The sequence below is a fragment of the Zonotrichia albicollis genome, chromosome 17, assembly GCF_047830755.1.
Source record: "Zonotrichia albicollis isolate bZonAlb1 chromosome 17, bZonAlb1.hap1, whole genome shotgun sequence".
Taxonomy (NCBI): Eukaryota; Metazoa; Chordata; class Aves; order Passeriformes; family Passerellidae; genus Zonotrichia; species Zonotrichia albicollis.
In genome coordinates this window covers 6963251-6981882 of record NC_133835.1, presented here as the reverse complement: position 1 = coordinate 6981882, position 18632 = coordinate 6963251, and the positions used below count along the sequence as shown (strand labels likewise).

General features: G+C 45.0%; 1 protein-coding gene across 1 annotated transcript in view; it reads right to left on the bottom strand.

The window, feature by feature from the left end:
- RIMS4 (regulating synaptic membrane exocytosis 4) overlaps positions 1-18632 on the bottom strand; it is a 56061-nt gene that overhangs the window by 15107 nt on the left and 22322 nt on the right. Inside the window, exon 2 of the mRNA XM_005489999.4 lies at positions 9067-9208. Within this exon, the coding sequence (XP_005490056.1) occupies positions 9067-9208 (142 nt within the window). The remainder of the gene's footprint in view (positions 1-9066; positions 9209-18632) is intronic.

Below are 18632 nucleotides of genomic sequence, written 5' to 3'. Positions count from 1 at the left end.
ACCTGCTTATCACTGATATGAGATGTCCTTTTTTCATTGCATCTAAAGAGAAATGCTAAAAATAGCCAGAGGAATAAAGGGGGAGAGCTTTGCAGCTGACTTGCAAAGAGCAGCTGCCAGAGCCAGCAGGGCCCTGTGACAGGACCATCTCACGCTGCAAAGAGCTGCACACAGAGAAGATTAACAGGTGACACTTGTCAGCCTTTTGTCTGAAGGGCACAAATCCTCCACTGAGCAAGGGCAGCGCAGCCTTTGAACAGCAAAGCGAAATTAATTATCTCTTCTCTGGCCCTTTGCTTTCACTAATCATGATTTACAGGCTCTGCTCTGCCACAGCCAAATGGGGATGATTTTAACACAGTTAAAGATGATGGGTTTGCTGTGGAATTGGTCCTAAGTTGAATGCAATGCTGTTGTTGGCCAGAAGGCAGAGGGAGAGCACAGGGAGGTCAGCGATGCCTCCAGCATGTCAAGGACAAATGAAGGACATTTTGCTGGAGGATGCTCAGACCATGGTCTTCAGCTGTAGGCAAGGAGGCAGAGCAGGCACAGCAGAAAGATAACACTGGATATTAGCAATAATAATATTACTGGATACTATTGATCCTGGGATCTCTGAGCCCACCAACACAGCAGAAATCTGCAGCAAGGTTAACCCTGGCTGCACAGGCACCAGCTCCCACCAAGGCTCAGTGCAAGCTGCAAACACCAACTCAGCATCAAATAACCATTGCTGTGCCCCAACTGTCCCCAGCACAAGAGACAGGAGGCACAGCAGTGGGGACACAGCTAGGGACAGCAGGGACACACCTGGGGATAGCAGGGACACAGGGACAGCAAGGAGCCGGGGACAGCGGGGACACACCTGGGGACAGCAGGGACACAGTTAGGGACAGCAGGGAGCCGGGGACAGCAGGGACACACCTGGGGATAGCAGAGAGCCAAGGACAGCAGGGACACACCTAGGGACAGCAGGGAGCTGGGGACAGCAGGGAGCTGGGGACAGCAGAGACACACCTGGGGACAGCAGAGACACGCCTAGGAACAGCAGGGACACAGCTAGCAACAGCAGGGACATGCCTGGGAACAGCAGGGACACACCTGCGGACAGCATGGAGCTGGGGACAGCAGGACACACCGAGCGACAGAGGGAGCTGGAACAGCCGCGAGAGGGAGACACCAGCCCACGGCAGCGCCGCAGCTCCCGCACTCCTGCGGGGCCGTGCAGGGCAGGCACCAACCACCGGCCCGGCTTTATGGCACAGAGGACAGAGCCATAAACCCCTTCTGTCTTTTTGTGACATGTTTAATGCAGAATAAGACTGGCTGTATATACAGACAGGGGAACAAGAAGCTGGATAGCAGCACCGTGGAAAGGGACCTGGGGATCCTGGTTGATGGCAAGTTGAATATGATCAGCATATTCATACTCCCTGGAAGCTGGGAGAACCAAGCCTGTCCTGGGCATCAGACACAGCATTGGCAGCAAGGGAGGGGATTGTCCTGCCCTGCTGTGCACTGGTGCAGCCTCACCTCAAGTCCTGGGGGCAGTTTTGGCACTGCAATATAAAAAAGACATTGAACTATTAGAGACCATTACTCAAAAGATGCCACAAGGATGGTGATGGGACTGGAGGGGAAACCTTATGGGAAATACTGGAGGTAGCATGGTTTGTTCATTCTGGAGTAGACCAAGGGGAGACTTCATTGTGGTTTTCAACATCCCCATGAGAGGAAGGAAGCAGAGGGGCAGGTATTAAACTCTTCCCTCTGATGACCAGTGACAGATCCTGAAGAAATGGTTTAGAGCTGAGTCAGGGGAGGGTTAGGCTGGATATTAGAAAAAAGTTTTCACCCTGAGGGTGGTCGGGCACTGGAACAGGCTCCCCAGGGCAGTGGTCACAGCCCTGAGTCTGTCTGAGCTCTAGAACTGCTTCAAGGCACAGGGTGGATTCCTGGGGTGTCCTGGGCAGGGCCAGGAGTTGGACTTCAGGATCCTCGTGGGTCCATTCCAACTCAGCATATTCTACATTCTACGGATCTTAGAAGCTGTGTGCTCAAACTGGGGCTGAAACTGCCCAGACCTTCTTCTTTTAAACACAACATTCCTAATCCTGATTATTTACAAAATCTGTGCAGCCTCTGAAGACTGTGCTCTCGTGCTGCATGCTGTAGGTCAGGGAGTATGAGATCTGTCCTCTGTAGAGTAATTTAAGAGTGGCTTAAAGGCTCCTTGCCAGCTGCTTGCTTCTCTGCTCGTTCAGGGTAGCAGCATTTCCTGACCTGCTCCTTACAAAGATCCGTGTCCTTCCCCTCTGTGGGCAAATCATGCAGTCGCTCCCTTCATGGCACAGCAGCTGCTCCTTATATATGACTGGATGGAGAACCAGCTTTTCAGAGTTTGCTTGTAAACTGATCAGGATTTGAATGCTTAGATGGACAACACTGATTTCAATGCAAAATGCTATGATGAAAATGCAGAGCAGCAGTGCTGATCCCTCTCACACAGCGTATGTGGCTCTGCTCAGTCCCTTCCCCACTCCTGCCTGCTGGTGGCTGCAGATTAGCATGCAGAGTGTGCAGAGGCAGACACTTTTAGGGAAAATGTATCATTAATTTCTTTTCCTGTCCGTGCAGAGTTTGTCCGACCTCTTTTCTAAATCTATTTTTAAATTGCTCCTGGGACTCTGTATGCCAGGTATCCCATTATGCTGCTGAGAGCGTTTGCAGAATCAGCTTGTCAAAATCTTGTAATACTCACAGGAAATATGGTCAGAATGCATCTCCACAGGTCAGCCAGTCACATCCAGGTCCCAAGGCCAGAGCAGCCTTATTTACACCATCCAGAACAGCTGCTTTTCTAACCTGTTCTTAAATCCTTCCCAGAGAGTTTATTCCTGTGCATTATTTTACTTTGTCCTTCCAAATATTTTCCCAGTTTTTCCTCTTTACACATCAGTCCTGAACATCCTTTGTGAATTATCAGTTTGAAAAACAGACCATATATTCCGTTCTTTTCCTCTTGATATCATACTTTTTTATAAGTCTTACTAGACTTTGAGACTGGTCTTGATTGTGCTAACGTGTGATGGCCACACACTCACTGCTGTGCCTGTGCAGAGGAAATACAGAGCAAGGCATTCATCTCCCTTCACAGGCTGGGTGTAACACCCTTTTGTCCAGAAGCTCTCTCAGGAGAAGAGAATTTTGTGTCCTTCCCTTGGACCAAATCCCCATTCCTGTCTCTCTGTTTCACACGCTGCACACCTTGGCTCCCACAGAACTCCACTGCTTTGGGTTCAGCGAGGTGGTGAGGCCAGACAGCTCCAACACAGCCACCCCCGGCACACCCAGACAACAGCTATTTTCGGAAGATAACATTTTGCCTTGTTCTTTTCATGGATTCGTTTACACCATCCACACAAACACCTATTTGCCATCATCTCAAGTCTCCAGAGGTGATACATTCTTAAAGAGCTGCTCCACTGTGTCTGGTACGTGCACGGGATGTGTCTGGGCTCAGGGTTCAGAAATTATTGTTCTGTTCTTGTAAATAAAAAAGCCTCTTTTTTTTTATCCTCTCATGGCACAAATTTGCCAAAATTAATAAGCAAGCTGCCTAAACACAGCCATGCATCTCAGTGGTTTGACTTGCACAGCTAACTGATACATCACACATCTACATCTAACACGGAGCTAAACTCTCCAGCTCTATCTTTAAAAAACAGGGACAGCAACAGATTCCTTCAGCCAGAAGAAATGGGGAGAGGGAAGTCTTCTCTGAGACTGATAACATATTTGACAGTTATTTTATTTGAGCATTAAAAAAACCCCATCAGAACTCCAATTTCAGGGAGCAGTAATGTTCTGTGTAACAATCACACTCATCCATATTGCATGTTAACGTCTTTTAAATCGCATCTCCCAGGCAGGAGCCAAGCAGAATCTATCAGCTAAGGAGGAAGGCAGAACTTGCCAATGTCCATTACCCCATCTTTCAAATATTTATGGTGTGCAGGAGCAATATGCATGCAGCTACACTGTCCAGGGACTGGGCACAGAGCCCCTGTCAAAGTCGATGTGAGCGCTGCAGGAGCCTTCACTTTGGCTGGGAAGGTTTTCCATGACCCAAACCCACCCTAACCCCACCAACTGCACACCCCTCCTGTGCCAGGCAAGATCTCCAACTCTGCCTCTCAACAAGCTCTGTTTCTCCCTGGGCCACTCCAGTTTCTGTAGCATTTTTAGCACTGTGACGTGCTGTCTTCTGTGCTGTAACACATTGTACTCCGCTCGCGTATCCCGCTCCTTCTGCTCTGCTCTATGAATTCTGCCACTGAAACAGTGCTATAAAAACTATGCAGTGAATTCTGCACAAAGACCTCCCCCACTCCCTTCCCCACCTTGCCAGGCTAGCTCCATTTTTAGCAATCACTAGTCATCTAGATGCACTGAATAAAAGATAGCTACCTGTCTTCAGTGAGCAATTCTGTCTGCTCCCAAGGGGTTGCTGAAGGTGGGATTCACTGTATTTCCTGCTGGAACTACAGCTCTCAAAGTCACATCCTTTCCAAGCTGTTCTGGTCAAGCTTTGCCTGCACAAAAGGATGTGCTGCTGCTGAACAGGCTAAGGAATTTCTTGATATATTACAGAAATAATCTCCATGCCTTTCCTGGTTTCCAGCTCAAAAGACACAGATTTCTTGCAGCCTGAACTGATATTAACATGTTTCATTACATTTCTTTAAAGGACTTGAATAAAAAGAGGCCTGAAGATAATCTGTTATAAAAGAGTCTTGAAGTCTCCTGGCTTTGGAAATCAAACAAGAAACATTCAAGGAATAGCTGCAATGTGAACCTCCTGAATGGGGCATTCAGGAATCAAGTCTTTTAGTCATTCTTGAATGTTGATGATAATTTCTGGTGAAGAGAAGTGAATTTGGTGAAGGGAAGTGAATTTTCATGTGGCCAGTATTTCCTCCTGCTTCTTGTTAATTATTATTCCACAGTGAAGCAGAGAAGGGCAGCAGCTCCCCCAGCCTAAGTCTCAGTGCTGGCTCACACCAGCCCAGGGCAGAGCTGGTACCAGACACAGGAGGAAGCCAAGAGGTGTGAGATGCCCTTGCAGGTGGCACTTGTGCCAGGCTGTGTCCTGCTCCTGCCCAGGGCACAACAGGGCAGGGCTCAGGCAGCACTGCCCTCACCAAGGAGAAGAGAGCTGAGATGGAAACAACAAGATGTTTCCTCACTGGACCTGCACACTCATCTCAGATAATATGAGAACAATCCTTCAAGTCTTTGTTAGTCACCACCTGCTGTGCTTTTCTAAGGTAAAAATCACCTGATCTCTCCAGAACTTAATCATCTCAGCAGTAGCCAGCAAGAACAAAAGCCCTATGAGTACCACTCACTAGGCACTATGGCAGCTAGCAGGCTTTTGTTCCAGGTCCATTTTTATCTTTCTGCTCCATTTTCAGGAAGAAAAGTGTTTGGCAGGAACAAGTTACATGCAAGTCCAGAATCTACTGCTTTTTGAGTGCTGTACATGGTCTCGTGCAGCTGCAGCAAAACCCAGCCAAAACAAGATGTAGATGGTGCAAGAGCCAGGATGGAGCTGAGATTCTGCTGAATCTCACAGGGATGTTTGTGAGTTATTCCTATATTGGGAATTGTATCCTTGCAGCAATCCTGGTGTCCTGAGACTACCCCACAGGCACTTACTACAGTGGGCAACTGTTTCCTCAAGCGAATCTTTAAGAATAGACATAGAAGAAAATATTCACTGCTGTAGGATTTGTAACCAGTGCTAAGACTGTTCTGGATGAATTATGAATGGAAACATCTGTGTACATGAAAGCACAACCAACCTGGCTGCAGCTGATCTGTTCTACACTGACAGGGGAAGAACAGACAACAAGGTTAGAGAGAACATCACTTCCATACCCTGTTTGAGGGCAGATTGTAGCCATAAAGATCCCCCAAAAAAAGGGAACTAAAAGGTGGCAGTGCTGCTTGAGATCTACAGAGATGAAAAAGTGCAAGACCCTGAGGTGAAAGATCACTCCAAAATAGCAGGTAAGTCCTAGAAAGTGTAAGAAAAACACAGTCTAAGAGCCAGTCTGCTGTGAAGAACAACTCAGCAGACACAGCGAGGGCTTGACAGATGGTGTCCCCTGTCCTCCCTGCAGCACACAGCCCAGCCTGGCTCCAGCACCTGGACTGATGAGGCTTGGTGCCCACATGGGGTGGTGAGAGCATGAGGGAACGAAATCTGGAATGGGAATGACTGAAAACAGCTTTGTTCATGGTAAATATCTGCTTCTCCTTCTACAAAGTCTCATATTGAGTTTTATTATATTCATTTCCTATACTAGTGAGCAATCAGTGTGCAATAGAATATCTGGATAAGAAGATTGGAGGACTTCTTGTCTGGCAAAAATTTACACAAAGCAGTGTGTTCACAATGTCAGCGTTTCCTGGCATGCTATATGAGCTTTAACTCCAGGAGATGCATCATTTAGCCCAGCTAGTCTCCACTATACTTCATTTTCAGGTAAAAGGAGTATACAAAAGAAGGCCTAGCATACCTCAGAGGTATAGCCCTACATAATAAGCCTCTCCATGAAAAAAAAATCTGGATTTTATGCACACTGGTGTTCACATGAAAGCAGCATTGCTCAAAATCATGCACTTCAGAACATTCTTAAACTGTCATACCTTGCACTAGCACAGAGCAGCTCCCTGCAACAAAAAGCAGTCAGTGAGCAACACATTCTAAAAGCAGTTTGTATGGCTGAGGGCAGGTATTTAGGTCTGCTGCAGCAAAGTTTCACCAAATCTTTGATCACTTCAGCATGCCACCTTTGGAAGTTGTCCTGTCAGTCCTTAAATTGATAAGGATCATAAGAATACATGGAAGTTGAGAGGTGAATCCATCTTTTTCCAGGTGTGGACACACCAAAGGGATGCATGGGTGGAAAGAGCTAAAACAGCAATGCCTTGCTGAAAACCAGGGGCTTGACAGTCACTGCTGAAAACTCTCTGACCTGGGAGAATCTGCTGCACCAGTCACAAACCCAGCTTTTATTAGAAAGAAAATCAACTTGCCACAGCTAACTGAGACATATGAATCTTCATTCTGCCTCCCTGGGAAGACAGCTACAGCAAATGAGAGAGGTCAAGAGAAATCTGATTTAGGAGAACACATTTCTGTTCCTCGAGGCTATTCCCCAAACAATTCCATTCTTTGCTGCAGGAAAAGAAAGCAGAGAAACTCCCCTCCCACCATGTTTCAAGAGAATTGAGCCCTCTTAGCTCTTTGTACTCTCAGCCCTGTTTGCTTATCACTTGTGGCTCAGACAGATAGCTGCAATTCCCACCGGGTTCCCAGAAGGGATTAATTATCCCACCCAGGAACAAAGCATCCAGGAACCACTTAATCACACTTTTCAGAGAAGGGAAGAAACCACCCCATCCCTGGCTGAGGTGCTGGCAAGGATGATCTGGCAGGGTTCAAGGCTGGAATGCCAAACCTCAGGCTTGTTCTAATAAAGACAATTGCATTGCAAGACAGGTTTTTCCTTTTTCTGTCCAGCTGGTAGCTGCATGCCACCTGCCTTCAGGGTGAGACAGCACTTGCAGGGGTGCAGTATTTTGTTGGCAGGAATACTCCCCTTCCACGAAAGCAGCTGATGGAAGCAGTGAGAGGACACAAACCATCCAGGGAACTACACCCCTTCCCAGGAGGATAAGCTATGTAAATATGAAAAAGAAAGAATTCTGCCCTGCATGAAAGCAGATTCTTACTCCTCATTGCCCAGGGAATGAACTTAATCACTAATCCTCTGCATCTAGTAGCGGAGGCAGAACTCCAAGCCACAGGACTGTGCTGGTGTAGCAGGAAAATTTCCCTGGAGACAGCAGCTCACAGAAAAGATAAGGTACATCACAGCTTTGGAGTGACAAGATTGCTATCGCAGTCTGTGCCTCATTACTATTTTGAACCTCCAGCACAGATCTATGATGCCTTTCCAGGATTAGCCTACTTCTAAAGCTAAAGAAAGTCTCCCTTAATTTACAGCTTGTTACTTATTTAACACCAGAATTACATTAATTGAGAGTGCTTTTGGACTATCTCAGCATTTTAGCTGTACAGTGTACTTGGAATACCACACAGGACTCGAGGGAGCATACAGAGTGATGCCAAGTGTAGTCCTTGGCTTGAATAGGACACCTTTCAGGTATAGAAACATTGTGGCCACACACCTAGAAAGCACAAAATCAGATGGTATGTACTGCCTTCCTCTTTAAACACTGTGGGTTTTTTGCTTCCAAAGATTCCCATGAATAGTCATCTTAGTAAAATAATTAAATTTCCATATATGGCTTCAAGTAATGGAAATACAAAAACCAGAACTGGAGACAAGTCAGGTCTCAAAGTCCTGGCCTAAATATCCCCTGCTTTGCACTCTGGTAAAAAGCCTAAATGCAAGCATGTTGTAACTTCTCTTAGAGTCAAAAATCTTTTCTGAAACCCATTCTTTTAGGACACTATAACTGAGATGAAACAAAATTAAGTTTTTTACCAAAGTACATACAGGCTCCAGAATATATATCTTGATATGAGAATTTTGCTGCACTATCATGTATTTTATTACTTTCACCCTTTTCAGCACCTTGAAACTGCTGCCTGCCCCAAACCAAAGGGCTATTTTGAAACAGGGGAAATGGAGAACTATTGTGCAACATTAAAAACTACTGGCTTATAATTTACGAGCAGTAATGAGCCTCTGCTATTGACCCTGAATTACTCATCCAAAGGCAAAGTGGTTAAAAGTAATGGGTATCTGCTTCAGCTCAGAGTAATGAGGACACTAAAAAAAGTATATAAACAGTCAAGTATGTGCCAGCTATGCAGACAGAGAGATCTGCTCTAATTGCATGGGCAGTACACCTGCAGCACAGCAAGTCAGAAAAACACATCGTCCATCATGCTGCAGGAAAATTAATAGGTTCAGGGACAGTGCATCCCACGAGTGATTAGCTAGCTCCTTTTTGATGACTTACTTTCCCTCTGATCCATAGCTGTTCATGCTGTCCTCGATGGACTCGTGGCTGGCCTGGCGCACGGTCCTGCTGGGCATTTCCACGGCCAGGCCGGTCTCTGTGCTCCTCTGGATGGCTCCCTTCAGCCTCCGACCATCACCATCTGGGAACACACGGGAGAAACGGCAGTCAGCCTCTGTTCCCACAGCCTCTGCACTCACAGAGCCAAGGAGAAGCAGAGAAGGTCTTTTGGAAGACCAGCCTTTATTATATAGGAAATATATTTCTTTATTTCTTTATTATAAAATAGAAATTTTTATAATAAATATATAATTTATTATAATATATGCAATATAATAAATTATATATTATAAATATATAATTTATTATATTACATATATTATTATTAGCATATAAATTATAATGAATTCCTTTATTACAGGAGATATATATCTATGAAAGGCATTTATATATAATAAATGCCTTTATTATATAGGAAATGTATTTCTGTATTCCTTTATTATAAAATAGAAAATTTTATAATAAATTATACATTTATTCTATTATACATTATTAGGAATATAGAAATATATATAATATATAATTTATACATACATATATACATATATACACATATACATATATATGTATATATATGTATATGTGTATATATATAAAAAAATAAAAATTCTAATACAATCCTTTATTATAAAATATAAAATTCCTTTATTACAAAGGAAATAACATTTCCCTTACCCAGCCCTGCTTCATCATCAGCTCCTGAGTCACCTCTGGATCACACTCACTGCTCCACCATGTCAGGCCCAGCAGATAATTAGAGCATGCACACCCCCCCTACCTGCTCCAACCATTTGTACCAATTAATTACCCATTGAGAAGGCAGCCACACCAGCTGGCTACACCCAGAGCTACCCAGTCAGGGAACACAGCAGCAGCAACCACGGGCACAGCTGATGCCTCCAAGCCTTTCCCAAATCCCATGTTGCTGCCTCAGGTTGTGTGGAACAGCACAAAGAGTGGCAGGTCCTGGTGGGCATCAAGGGGAGGAAAAGGCCAGGCAGCACCACAGGTGCTGTCAAAGCAGGAGCCCCCTCCCAGATCTGCCACAGGGGAATGGTTGGGCAGCCAAAATGTTCCCTGGTGACACCAGAAAGGCACCAGCAGTGGAAAACCCTGGAGAGGACGATTCCCCTTGACAGACGCCCTCAGCCACAGCGTAGAGGGAATTAAGTAGGTTCTGGTTCCTCCTGGGTGCAGTCTTCAGAGGCTCAGCCCTCTGAAATTAACAGCTGCTATTTTCATCCTCCATCTCAAGCAGTCTGTTTCTCAGAACAAACCATGTTATGCAATGAATATGTAATGAATACCATTACTATTAATTGCTGTAGCTGGTGTTAGGAAGCTCCAGATTTCATCCCACATAGAGCACTCATCCTGAAACACATCTGCTACAAGTTTTCTGAACAAAGCAAAAATTATCTCCATCCTCTGAAGATGCTCAGTCATTACCCTGGATTCAGGCAACAAACCTCTGACCCACAGTGCTCTCAGAAACCTTCCAGCTTTTTTGAGTACCGCCTCCAGAGGAGAAATGACCCAGCTATTGAGTCTGGAGAACTCAGGATTGCCAAATATTAAAGAAAGCAAATCTTTCAAAGAATCACAGGATGGGTGAGGTTGGAAGGGACCACAGTGGGTCATCTGATGCATCCTCCCTGCTGGAACAGGGTCATGCTAGAGCACACTGCACAGGATTACGTCAAGACAGTTCTTGAATATCTCCAGTAAGGGAGACTCCACAACTTTCTGGGCAACCTGTTCCAGTGCACCCACACAGTAAAGAAGTTCTTCCTCATATTCAGGTGGAACTTCCAGTGAATCACTTTCTGAACTACTTTGGAAATATGAGGGTATCTGTAATAACCTGCCTAAAATACACTGTTATTTGTAGCAGGCTGCTTGACCTAAAATACTTTTCTTTAGATCTTGGTGGGAAGAGGGACTTTGGAAAAAAAATTCCGTAAGATACCAGAAATGCTTCCTATCTCACTTCTCCAATTATATCTACATGGAAATGCAAAGACAAAAATTGTCCTATCAATACAGCTGCAAAGTACCTTTTCCTCTACTACCATGAGGTTTCCAACTGGGTAAATGTGCTGGCCCCAGGGCTCTGTACCAGCTGCTGTCCCCACATATGGTGCAGCCTGTGTACACACGTCCCTGTGAGCTGAGGGGATCGAATTTGCACATTCTGGGTTAACGTTAACTACAGTTTGTGCTGTTTGTGTGCCTAGAGCAATGCATGAAGCACATTGTACAAATCAGGAAGTCACACAAATGTAAAACATATTTCTCGTGCTTTCAAAACCCAAACCTTCAGGCAAGACTATCAATATGGGCATCAACAAAAGCGAAGCTTTGTGAAATGGCCATGCTTGTTCTCCCTATCAGTGCAGAGCAGCTCCCTTTGATTCACCCTCCTTAGCCTTGTGTAGCTGACTGGAGACTCTGATGGGGTTTGTAGGCTCCTCTGAGGGCACATCCCACAGCCATGTGGGCAGGCTTGATGGTCCATTTCACTTGTCTTGCATTCACCTCCACAAACAATCTCTGAGTCATCCACATGCACCAGTGCCCATCCTTCCTCCTCGTGTGCACTCAGAGCACTCATCCTCCTGCCCTTTCAGGTTACTCCCCACAAGAGCTCTGCTGGCAGCCAGAGTCAAAGCATCAAATGACACAAATGTAGGAAACAAATTAAAAATGCCCCACTGCCCAGCCACACAACATCTGCTTAAAAAAAAAATCTCTTATTTCCCCAATCTAACGAGATGTGCCTGGAGACACTCAGAATTAAAAGACTATTCATCCACAGCTGGCAGTAAACGAGAGGCTTGGGACAGAGCAAGGGTTTGGAGCAATACAAGGTACTTGCTCTATTCTATCTTCTGATTGAAAGCTAGGGAAATAAAGCAGAAGGGCCCAAAGGCAAGGAAAGGCAGCACTGTGGGAGCACCAGGGCACTATACTAGAGATTTAGCTGGCACAGGGCAAGTTCAGCTGTAGAGCACCACATGCACAGCTTTCCACTGCTGGGTGGGTCATCTTCTAGTAGTCCTGATTGCTTTTGCAGATTGGGGGGAAAAAAGGAAAAAAATGGCAAAAGTTTAATTGAGAATCTCTGTAAAACAAGGCAATGGAAATAAAGGAAAAAAAATCCTTTGTTCCTCCCTCTTCTTCCAGACAGGGATGCACAGCAACTCCTGCATCTTACAAATGACCTCTCGTTATTCTGGAGAGAAAGGTTGGAGAAACCTTTCTCCCCCTACAGTCTCTTTTTGCTGAAAGTTTTCTTTAAACAGAAGGAGAATGGTTTTTTTGTCAAAAAGGCAAGCTCCCAAACCACAGTAGCCAGAGGCATGACTGAAACAGGGTAAGAGATCACCATATGCACTAGAAATGCCATCAGAAAGGAGGCACAGGTTCCTAAACTATCCTCCCATCAGCTGGGAGAGTAGGACAGATCAAGGATAGCACACCTGGAAAAGAAATAAATATGGATGACACTGCACTTCTCATCTGTGAGCCAAAAATATTTCACAAGCGACAGTCACTGACCATCAACCTTTTCTGGTCAGCGTGGAGCATGGCATAGGGGCTGTGCCTCCTCCCCTTCCTGAAATCTTTGTGCTTTGACACCTTTGCCAATCAGAAGGTAAATGAAATGCATCTATGTGGGTGTTGCCTGGCAAAATCATTTGTCTTAATTTGTCAGTGGTATCTGAAACAAGTAAGAGCAGTATCGACATTTTCTGCAGCGTCACCAGATTTATTCCCTGCACCTCTTCCAATTAAGCAGCAAACAAGAGAGGTTAAGCAGTCAGTCAAGCCTGCAGTGCAACACCTCACTAAGAGAGGATTTCAGTTTGGGATGACCTTGGGGAGAAGAAATTCTTTGGTCAAAAATCCAGGATGAAGATACACAGCACCTCGCTGACGCCAACAACCAGAAGGGCCCGGGAGTTGCTCTGCCAAGCTCTCAGTGCTGACAGGTGCTTTGATTTTGCTCTGCTCAGCCAAACAATTTATGTTTGGCTAAAGAATATCTTCTAAAGCACTATCCACTCTGGGTGTGAAGAATATCAAGAGATGCAGAATCTGCCATTTGCCTGCACAATTTATTTTACTACCTGACATTTAGAGATGTGGCTTAAGCTTGCCTGGTTTCAGCTTTCACACATCAGGTTTTTTTAGTGCCCTTCTCCACCCCAAGAGCTGCTTTGTGTTCTCACTATACAGACTTTTCTGCAGTGCAGATGAGTTATCTCTCAATCTTATTTTGACAAGTTAAACAGACTGAGAACTCTATGTCTCTCATGCTCTGGCATTTTTTTTCTCCTGGCCTTGAATCTTTCTAACAACCTCCCCAGGTTTTAAACGCCCTTTTGAGAACAGAACTGGAGTCTGCATTTAAGAGCAGAAACGCATGCAGAGGCAAAAATCAGCCTGTACTCTCATCTTCACTACTTCTGCTGGCATCTCCCAAGACCACAGTATGCTCCTGGTCCCGTCCCACCTCACCTGAAGGCTGTGCAGTCCCTTGCCTGTCCTGTTGGCAAGACCTTGCAGAACATTACAATAAAAAAATACGTAACAAAATGAATTTTATTTGAAGAGAAAGCAAGCAAAACTCCAGACAGTTTTATAGAGCTCTCCCACCCTCAATACTATTTACTCTTTATCTGATGTCCATATCACCTGTGAATTAAGTGAGGTTTAAACTCATGCTTGCTCCAAATCAAATGAAAACACTGAGCACCACCAGGCCTTCAAGAGAGCCCTCCAGGCTTTGATATTTCCTTGACAATTGCTTTTTGATACATGAAGCAAGGCTTTAATCCACTTATCACAATCACATTTTTAGGGCCATGTTGTTCTAGGACAAAACCCTAACATACTTACCACACTTACCAAGTATCTGTGTCTTCTAAAACTTGGCAAAAAAATAATTTCTCACAAGACCCATTTTCCCTACCTTCTTCTTGATTGATATTAATTATATCCCATCATTTTATTCATTATGAATTAGATCTCATTATCATGTTTCCTCTCATCTTTGAGTGATGTCAGACCAGCCAACCAGAAATTCCTTCCAAGCAGCCCAGTAACAAATGAAGAGGAGCAAGGTGACCATAGAGATGCCCTGTGCAGAGCAGAGCCTCTTCTGGAGAGCTCTCTTAACTAAACTTTCAACTGCCAACCAAGAGGCAATTCTTCTCCAGGATGGTGCCACTCCTGTGCAAGAGCTGCCACCAAGAACTGGATTTGCCTGAAATTATGGGGTGGGAAAAATAAGAACGGTGCTGCTCCCTTCTCTCCCCCAAGGAAAGAGTAACCACTCCTCACGTCCTCTTTGACATCACTCCCACACACAACTCTTTGAAGCTCTTCCTCTCTGCTGCTGACAGGCCTCTCCATGCTCAGAGGCCAGCAAGTCTTGAAAAATCTGTGAGTCTGGCAATAACTCATCACAAGGTCATGATTATATAATTATTACTCTTACACAGAATTACTCGACAATAGGTGTTTATTGATGGCACTTCTGAGAGACAGAAGTGTCTCTCACTGTTATCCCTACACTGTCTACTCTCTTAACATTTCCTTTTCCTCCACCAGGTACTTGTTACAATCCTTCTGTTTTCCACTTTGTTTTCAATTTTCTCCTCCACTGCAGTTTGCCACCATCACAAAAAGAACCCAGCATGATGCATGTGCTACAGACCCTCCTGTACTTTAGAATTAATTGGTATTGATTTAGCCCTGAGATTAAGCATTGACTGACTTTCAACTCAATCAGCCTGACTCCTAAATTACCCAACCACTCCCAAGCACAGAGCACAGTGGCACCCAAAGCACAGGGACACACAGCACCAACATGGGCCACCCAAGATACCCAGGGTCTGGCAAAACTGTGAGCAGCTGTTATCCTTTCCCAAACTTCAGCTTGAGGTGCCGGGGGAAAATCAGGAAGGGAAATCACTTGGATGCTTACTTTTGTTTGCTCCTGCTGCAAAGCTCAGGAAAATACAACATTTTGTATTTTCCAAGAAAGTCAGTCCAAGCTTGAGCGAAGAGACTGCATCCCCACTGCTTTTCTTATCCAGGTGCAGCAGTATGGAACAATTCCCATCCAAACATGCTGCAGGGCATCAGCCTGGGCAGACTCTGCTCCCTGGATTCACACCTGGGTTCCTCAGCACATGAATCGCCTGCTTTGCTCCAAAATACAAACCTGAGCTTATGAAGCATGAAGAACTGACAGCTCCAGCAAGGGACCACAGAAAAACCCATCTGGCAGAGTCAAGAAAGCCTTCAGAGCACGCTGTAGATCAGGCAGAGCAGAGCCAGGACAGGACCTAACTGCCTGCAGAGGAGATTTGCCTGGAGCAATCTCCTTTCAGTTCAACTGCCTGCTCCATCCTTGGCTCAAACACAGGCTCACAAGCCCTTCCATTTTATGCAGTCACTAACTTCACTCTTGGGTTTTGACCCTAGGAGTTTTTTCTAGCTTTCCTCCCCATGGAGATCTGCCCCTGAGAAAAGATGAAGCGGTTTGGGGCTGAAAACAAAGGGAAAACATCAAGCACCCACCTGGATAACATCACCTGCTGAGGGGAAGGAGGTCCCCAAGTCCAACAATTTGGGATGTCTGTGGGAGTCTCAGCTCAGCTCCCCATCAGACTGCTAAAGCACTGACCATTCCACCTCCTACCTGTTTTCAGCTACTCTGAGAAAAGAGTCAGCACATTAACTTCTCCACTTGAAACTTTGCCACTGCATTGTTGCTCCTGAAGTGTTTAAAAAAAAATTCTCCGGTTTAGTCAGACGCTGACTGCCTGTGACACGTACTAAGACCTGTGTGCCATGAATCAGTTCTGAGATGAATAAAAATTCCATTGTTCAGCTTCAGAGGAGAGAAAGAGAAGCCTTCCCACTGCCTTGCATGAATACCCAACACCTGTGACAGCCTGGCACACACTGAGCTGTTGGCTGCCAGGGTGGGCAGCACAGGCCCCTCTGCAGGGCTGCTCTGTTCAGAGCAAGCCCTGATGCTCTCCTAAGGGGCTGCTTCTGCTGAGGGAAAAAAAAAAAAAATATATATATATATACAAATACTGGATTGTCACTTCAGAATGCAGTTTAACGAGATGAACTCAATCTCATCATGCCTGGCAAGCCCTGACATCCTGCAAAGCATTCCCTACATCAACATCCTAATGGAGTGTGAATTATGAGCACCTAAAGAGAGGCAGTTTGTACTGTGCTCCAGAACATGCCAGGCTATCATCACAGCCTGAGTAATCCACCAGAATGACAGAAAATGGCTGGGGATAAGCAGGGGCACTAATCAGGCTGCATGCTTCGTTCCCCTTGTCCTAGTTTCAGACACCAACAAAATCACACTCTTTCTTTCCAAATTAAGCACAGAATCTTTGTGAGATAGAAAAAAAAAATCAGCATGTTAATTCTAATCTGTGGAGGTTAGGTACATTCACAGGGTTAGGAAAGTTCAATCAACTCGTCTTGTGAGAGCCAGAAAAATAGTAAAATTAGTAACTATTTGCATTGCTGTTACAGCTACCAACTCCAGCTGAATGCAGAGCAGGGCCGGGACACCCTGACTGCATGGGAAACCTCTGGAGATGCCAATGAGACACCTCCAAATTCCCACTGCAGCACAGCTCCAATCCCACTGCTCCTGATCCACAAGGATATTTCAGACATTTCAGCACAGAAAAGCTTTCTCTCATCCTAGCGCTCACACTGGCCTGTCCTCACTCAGATGTGGGGATGTGAAACCAACTCCCCCTGAACCCAGAAGTTTCTGTTCTTCCCCCATTAGAAGATGACCAAAAATCATTCCCAAAGGTGTTCCACACAGCATTGGAAGGCTTGCTTTGCTAACACTCAGTGTAAATATAATCAAAGACCATAATCACCATTAGAAGACAACTGAAAATCATTCACAGGGTTATTTTCAAGACCAGCCTCTGAGGTTATCTTCCCTGGCTCCCCCACAACCCAGCCCAACCCCAGCTCCTCAGGCACTTAAAGCAGCATTTTTTCCTCCACGCTGGTCTGAGATGCAGTTTGGTTTAAATCCAGCTGTGCCTGTAGTTAAGCAAGTCTCCACCCCAGAAGATGTTATCTCTTGTAGCTTGTCTGGGGCATGGGTAGAGTATCAATTTCTCCTCCTTTCTTCAAAAGCTCCATTTTCTTATTTTAAACATATTTTTTTCTCCTCCTTTTGAGGTTAAAACCAAATAGTTCCCATGATGCTATTTTTAATTGTGACCTTTTTGATAATTCATCTATATAAAAAATTTAACGGCCAAAATTTTCATTTAGAAGTGCCTAAAGAAGAAGTTCTGCAGCAAACACATAGCCAGGAAAATCCTTTGGAGATTTTTTTCCTTTCCTGTCAAAAGAGAGAAAGCCAACAGCCAAAAAGGTAAACACATATGTTCACTGTCAATGACTTTCAAATGGAGTTTGTGACTACCATAAAAATTGTTTCACTTTTCACTACAGAAAAGCTGCAGTACCATAACACTAACAAAAATGTTTGGTTCTTTCAGAGTACTTCATGGGAACCACTTTGCAGCTAGACCCAGCTCTTCAGAATTCTTTCCATGTCTCTATTTTGTTTGCAGCAGCAGGATCCAAATAGCTTTATCTGATGGATGCTTTTGCATTTTTATTTTTATAAGAAAATGGAACACACTGCCCCCTTCTCTTCCCCCCATCTGCCAGGCTTTGCAGTAGAGTCTGATTAAATGAAACGTCCATAACCACCCAAAAAATTCACTGCTCTAATATTTCTGCAGCAATGAAACCTGAACATTGCTCTGCCTGTAGCCCAGGTCTCCAGGGAAAGACAAGCACAGAACTGCTGATGTTGTCTGGGACACATCTGGGACAGACATCCCACATCCCAGGCCCTTCTTCACCTGCTGCTTTTGTGCTTGGGCAAGGGGTGATGGCTTCAAAATGTAATCTTACTATGATACTTGGAGTGCAATAAATCAGATACACACACACACAACACTCTCTCAATGCATAGTAACGGGGGGATTCAATCTTTCCACTTCTTGCATTTTAGGTTTTAAGCCTCACCAAGAGTTAAACGCCCCTCTGACATTAGCCCATCTGGGAACCCCAGAGGGTCTGCAGCCCAAGTCCAGGAAAATTTACCTGATGGGCTCAGAGAGCACATACATTTGGCACAGGCAATTAATCTAACTGATTTACTTAAACTACAACACTGTAATATTTACTCCCTAGAAAGCTGTGGGAAGTGTCATACACAGAAACATCAACCAGCGGTGCTCTCCATGTTCTCAGTTCCAAACTCTTGGAACTTTGCCAGCTGTCAAGATGTGGGTATCAAGAAAACATCAAAGTAGAAAGATGAGTGGCTGGTTAGTGTGCCAACACCATCTCAGGGCTTTCTTCTTGTTTTAATTCACAAGGAGAATTAGAGGTTGAGCCAATTTATGTCC